Raw genomic sequence first — 6,888 nt, forward strand, 5'->3', positions numbered from 1 at the left:
ATCTGAGAATTACACTGTTTAGCTATGGAGACCTGGACAAAGAAGTGAGAGATCAAGTACAAACAGTAAATTAGAGGTATTAATCCGCCAATGAACAAGCAGAATTGCTTATAAAGAGGAAGAAGAAGTTAATAACTGATGAAAGACGAAATAAAAACAAAATGTTTATTTTTTTACAAATCTATTTTTTTTTATATACATTATATATATATATATATATATATATATATATATATATATATATATATATATATATATATATATATTGTAAAAGAATTTAATGGATACGGAGGCAAACCCAGGTGACTGATGTAATCCAAAGAATAAAATCCCTGAAATGGCAATGGGCAGGACATATGGCAAGAAGAACAGATAACAGATGGACCACTAGAACAACTATGTGGTACCCCAGGAACGCTAAGAGACCAAGGAGGCGCCCGAATCTCAGATGGGATTATGATATTAGAAAATTAACAGGAACAATGTGGTCTCGAATAGCACAAGATAGAAAAATATGGGCGCAAATGAGCGCAAATTATTAGAACAACGTATAACTAAGACATCGTCGAATAATAATAAGAACATAGAATAACATTGAAATAAGGGAGGCTACACCGTAATTGGAAACGGTTGATAAAGCTGCACATGATGATGATGATGATGATATATATATATATATATATATATATATATATATATATATATATATATATATATATATATATATATTATTATATTTTTGCAAAATTTTGCAAGAAACAATATTTTTTGAAAATATGGCAACATTGGTTGAAAATTGACATCAAAATAAAGGCAGCACATTCAAGATGGATATATTTGAAAATTGATGTCAAAACAAGGAATTTTTAAATGAGCAACGCTGGTTGAAAAGTGACATCAAATTAAAGACAGTACATTCAAGATGAAGTATATATTTGAAAATTGATGTCAAAACAGGAAATTTATAATGGGAATTATAGAAAAAACATGCATTGAAATACAGAATCCATATTTTTTAGAGCATTATAAAATGAGTAAATTATACATAATACATATTTCAAATTTCAGCTTAAATTTACTCTCCTCTGATATCTACAGAAATACCCATATTTCTATTAGAAAAGTATATTAAATATAAACTGGGTTAGATTTCTTAAAATGCTCCTAGATCTGCAGATAAGTGCACTGATAGCTTATGTTATTACAAACAGAAGAACCTAGCTGAAATCTCTCGGAGATTTTTTATTTGTCAGATTAAATCAGTAGCGAAAAAGGAGCGCATTTTTTCTTGAAACAATCGATTATAAGAAAGTGTTTGTTCAAGGTGGATCCTATCCCTGTCTCTCTTTTTATCTTACATAGAGAATGTTTTAGAACGGACTAGAACTAAATCTGCTACGGTTTTAATTTCGGAATTTTCAAACAAATGGTGACATTGGTGTTCCACAATGTGACAAGACGAGTTCCTGAATACTCACAAGCATCACAAATTACATAGACTGCATGTTTGGCATCAACCCTTTAATTTATTTCAGCGAATAAGAGAATCCACATTGTTGGGTGGCATCTTTATTTATGGCCAAATTAATAAACAAAGTGAACTTTAGCTCACTCATGTCTGATTAGAGATGAATGTGTCATGGTATAGCTAAATATCATCAATGACGCTATAATGGTGCAGCTAAATATTATCAGAAATTATGCTTCATTCACCGAAACCGATCAGAATCTATGCAAAACCTCATTCATTTATCCCATAATGTTGCTATGATCCTCTGGAGATCTCCAAGTATAAAGACATCTTTTAGGAAGTTTATAATAGGTATTTGTTACATCAAAATTGTTTTCTTGGTAGAATTCATACATATGTACCCATACAATTATTATGTTTAACTTTAAAACCTCTGTCAAAAGACTGTTGTCATTTTCTAGTGTTAGTTGGATAATTGTAATCCATTCTTATTTTAATGTTTCAGGTATATATTGATAAATTGCAGCAGTTAAAAAGTATTGGAGAGCCTGTTCAAACTAGAAAAATAGAATATGAACTAAGACCTGTGGTTATTGAGGATTTTGCTAAATCGTTACAATTATGTATGAAAGCTTTGGAATTGATCAGGTAAATTCTAGTATTTTTTCTAATAATTCAAGTATTGCATTAAAGTTGATTAATAGGCTGCATTATATTTCGTTCCTATTATAGTCTGTTTTACTTTAATTATTCTTCAATTTTCTATTTTCGCAAATACTGAACAGCAATTATGCACACGATCACACCAAAAAAAAACTTCGGATTTTTTGCGAGCAATTTAATCATATGGCAGTGATCGATTCTGAAATTTTTATCTGATGGTATCATTATTCCATAAAATTTGTACATTTGACTTGGTTGACTAATGTATCGAATTTTCCATTTTATTCAAAATGTTTACGATTTTAATGATCGCTCATAAAATTGCTTGCTTATCTTTCCATTAAATAGACTAATAAAAACTGTTGAAACTATTAAAGACAATAGTCCCGATGTACCTCTGTATTTATTTGGCGACTACAATTTACCACTGGCTTCTTGGGCTTACTCAAACGAAGAGGTCTTGCTCGTTAAATGTCCACAAAACTATCTAGCAAAGCTACTATGCAAATGCTTTTCTTACCTAAATCCGAGACAATCAAATAACATACCAAATCAACATAGAATATTTTTGAATCTCATTTTCCACAGTATTGAAGATTATCAGAAACTATCAGTTTATGAAGCATTTGACAATTTGCTTCCCAAATGTGGCAATTAGTTGTAATGGTAACATTAGACAATAATTAGATTACAGTACTACAGATTTTGACTATCGTAATGCAAATTTTATACACTGACCGGCAAAAAAGTGGCCACCCTATAAATTTCTGAAAATAAAAATTCATTTGGAAGTTTTATGCACTGTTTCATATTGTATACTCAACATCTTTCATTTTTAAAACAAAAATGACCATTACTGCGTTATTCCTTAGCATAAATTATTTAATTAGAAGGCTTCAAAAGAAAATAGTGTAATATAGATACGAATTACAAACAATAAAAATTACGAGTGAACTTAAACAAAATAGTGTAATATCGGGTATCATGCCCTAAAACATCAATAACCGTTTGCATTCGATTTGGAAGGGAAAGGAACAAATTTTGAATAAAAACTTGAGGAATAAATACGTTCATATACTTCACGAAGCATGTTTTGAAGTTCTGTAAGACTTTCTGGCTGGCCTGGTTGACTTCTAACCCTATGATGAAGTTCATCCCAAAGATGTTCAATGCTATTCAGATCAGGGCTGCAGTCTGGCTATTCTCTGGTATTCTAGAGTATTAATTCCTACTTCCCCTAAGTAATTTGTCACTGTTTTTGCAGTATGCGGCCATGATTGTCCCCAATAAATGGACCAAATGGAACTACTGCTTCTGCCAAAACATCGTTTATATACCGGTGAGCATTCAGGGGGCTATTAACGAAAATAGGTTCAGTTCGAGCTTTAAATGGGATTCCAGCCCAAACCATGACACCACCACCGTCAAACTTTCTTCTCTGAGTCATACAAGCTTGGGCATATCTTTCATTTCTCCGTCTCCAAGCCCTCTCTCGGCCATCGCCAGACTTCAAACAGAACCCTGATTCATCAGTTACAAGAATTCGGCTCCAATCCTATATATCCCAGTGTTAATGCCAAAACTGTCCAAAACAGTCATACATGGTCGCAATAAATATTTAAACTGAGATGCAATATGAAACAGTGCATAAAACTTCCATTGAATTTTTATTTTCGGAAATTTATAGGATGGCCACTTTTTTGCCGTTCAGTAGAAGTCTAAACAATTTTATTTCAAATCCTTTATAAAAGGTATATAATAAAATACCCAAACGGGCTATATCACAAATACATTACAGAACGTTTTCGGAATGTAAATTCCATCATCAGTGTAACGAAGTATACATGCTATGAGCCACTAAAATATATGGGCGGAAACCCTTTAAATGTTATTAATTTATAGATATGTTACATTATATATTATTATAAATTAAGATGTTTAAGTTACCGTTAGAATTGGTAAAATGGCAACGTATGGCTCTACCTTGCCGTTGGTATCTTGAAAAACACCTCCATTCCTGTAAACTTAAAGAAAAAGTTATATAACACATGCATACTACCAGTTTGTATCTACAAACCCCTACAGCCCTTACCAAAAAATCTGCTAAAAAATTAGAAACAACGCAAAGAGCAATGGAACGAATCATGCTTGGAATATTACTGAGAGACAAGATTAGAAACACCGAGATAAGACGTACAACGAAGATTAGGAATATTGTAGAAGAAATTATAAAAATGAAATGGCCCTGGGCAGGTCACGTAGCCCGATATAATGACAACAGGTGGACACGGAGAATTCTATAATGGAGACCAAGGACGACAACAAGAAGCATGGAAAGACCTCAAAAAAGATGGGTAGATGACATAAGAGCAGTGTCAGGTAAACAGTGGATTAGATTGACGCAAAATAGAGAAAGATGGAAGCAATTGGGAGAGAATTACATTCAGGAGTGGATGGAAAATGGTTGACAAAGAGAGACACGCAGTTCATAAAATACTTAAAAATCTGAAGAGCAGAAAAGACGGGATACCAAACGAACACTAAAATATTGTGGAGCAGCAATGACAGAACAATTAACAACATTAATTAGTGAAATTATAAAACACAATAAAATACCGGAAAAATGGAGAACGAGCGAACTAATTCTACTGTTCAAAAAAGGAGATAAAAGACAGCCAGAAAACTACAGAGGTATAAACTTGTTATAATATAGTACCCTAAAACTTACAACTAAAATTTTACAAGTAATACTAAATCAGAGGATAAGTTTGGCGATGAATAACAGGGTTTTCGTAGTGGAAGATCGTGTACAGATGCAATATATAAAGCAAATTACTGAGAAATCACAAGAGTATTATAATAGACCATTATTTCTGTATGACCAGAATGGAAAACAAAGAAATAAAAATACTCTGTTACGCAGACGACGCAATATTGATAGCCCAAGATGAAGATAGTCTGCAAAGACTGGTCCACAGATTTAACATAAGAGCAGAAGAATTTAACATGACAATCTCATCTCAGAAAACTAAAACAATATTAGTCAGCAAAGAACCAACCGTATGTTGGTTACATACGGACATACACTGTCCAGCTATGAAGACCTGAACAAAGAAGTGAGAGATCAAGTACAAAAAGCAAATAGACTGGCAGGATGCATTATTAACACTATATGGCGAAACAGACACATTAACACTGAGATGAAGTCAAGAATTTATAAAGCCAGTGTAAGACCAATAATGACATGCCTCATAAACAAGACCCGACACAGCCACAACACAAAGGTTACTGGAAACGGCAGAGATGAGAATACTGAGATGAATTACAGAAAAAATACACTGAGAGATCGAAAGAGAAGTGAAGACATTAGAAGAAAATATAATGTAGTGTATAAATGAATGGACACAAAATAGAAAAAAGAATGGAATAACCACATAAGCAGAATGGGGGAGACCCGTCTCGTCAAAATAGCAAGAGACAAGTCACCAATCAACAGAAGAAGTATCGGACGACCGCGCAAAAGATGTAATCATTTCATTTTAATTAAGATTTTCAGGATGATTTAATGTATTTTAATTGAATCATTTGTTTAACATTATTTAATATTTAGTTTTAGTATTTTTGTTAGGGTAAGGATATTCTATTTTTGATATTTTTTTTAAATTGGGACATCCCGTGAATAAATAAATAAATAACTGGGAGGTTAGATACTTAATTTCTCGTATATTGTATAACCATTATGATTTTTTTTTATTTTTAGATCAAAAGATCCAAAATATGCTCACCTAACTGAAGAAGACTATAACAAAGTAGAAGATGCATTTAAACATTACTACCAATGGTTAGAGCAGACTAGAGGAAAATTGAGCTCGGCTCCTAATCACTTGCCACCACCTGTAACTGTAGCGCAGATCAGACAGGAAAAGTCAAGTTTCGAAAATTCCGTAAATTCAATACTTAACAAACCACCACCAAAAGCTCCATCTCCCCCAAAGGAGGAAAAGGCCGCAGAACAACAAAATTCGCAAGAACATACAGAATCGCCGAAAAATGCAAAAAACGATGAAAATATGGAGTGGTCATCAAATTAGATTAATTAGGTGTTTTTTGTAATTAAAAATGTCGCTAGATTCGACGATATAACAAATATTAAAATATGCTTAATATATCTGATGTATTAAATTTGACTTTCCGAAAGATTGTGTATTATTTTATTTGCCACTATTTCAAATTTACATTTTAGTTTTTTATACTGTGTTGAGTAGCTTATTTCTCATGTTTAATTTATTTTTAATTGCGAAATTAATGTATCACAGTTTATGTCACACCCTGTAATAATTAAACATCATTCTTTAGCAAAACTTAGTGTATGGTAAATATAATTTAAAAAATAAAATGTCCTTAAACTTGTTAGTGTATCTCTTTTATTTTGCAACGAATGGTTCTGGAAATAACTACTTCACATAATATAATGTGGCTTGCAACGAATGTAATTACCGACCGACGAACCCACTGCCCTCACGGTGGTAGTATAAATTCTCGCTTACGTTCCATAAGAAACTCGTGTGTTGACAATCTTTGAATCGAAGCTTCTATACTGCCATTCTTTTACTTCTTATCTATAGTAAAATGGTAAGGCGAGCGTCACGGAAGTAGCGCTACGAAATAGCGGTCATCACATTGATTCAATATTCTCCATTAATTCGTTTCTAGTCATCATATATTTATTCTAATCAGATTTAAATTAAAAAATG

General features: G+C 32.4%; 1 protein-coding gene across 2 annotated transcripts in view; it reads left to right on the forward strand.

Moving 5' to 3' along the window:
* The window catches only part of Hsp110 (heat shock protein 70Cb), a 54,130-nt gene extending 47,583 nt beyond the window's left edge, over positions 1–6,547 (forward strand). For both annotated transcript variants that reach the window (XM_072538062.1, XM_072538063.1), the window contains exons 10-11: positions 1,977–2,119; positions 5,895–6,547. In XM_072538062.1, coding sequence (XP_072394163.1) covers positions 1,977–2,119; positions 5,895–6,225 — 474 coding nt within the window. In that variant the 3' untranslated portion in view covers positions 6,226–6,547. The remainder of the gene's footprint in view (positions 1–1,976; positions 2,120–5,894) is intronic.
* Positions 6,548–6,888: the final 341 nt, after the last annotated feature.

Source organism: Diabrotica undecimpunctata, chromosome 7 (genome assembly GCF_040954645.1).
Source record: "Diabrotica undecimpunctata isolate CICGRU chromosome 7, icDiaUnde3, whole genome shotgun sequence".
NCBI lineage: Eukaryota > Metazoa > Arthropoda > Insecta > Coleoptera > Chrysomelidae > Diabrotica > Diabrotica undecimpunctata.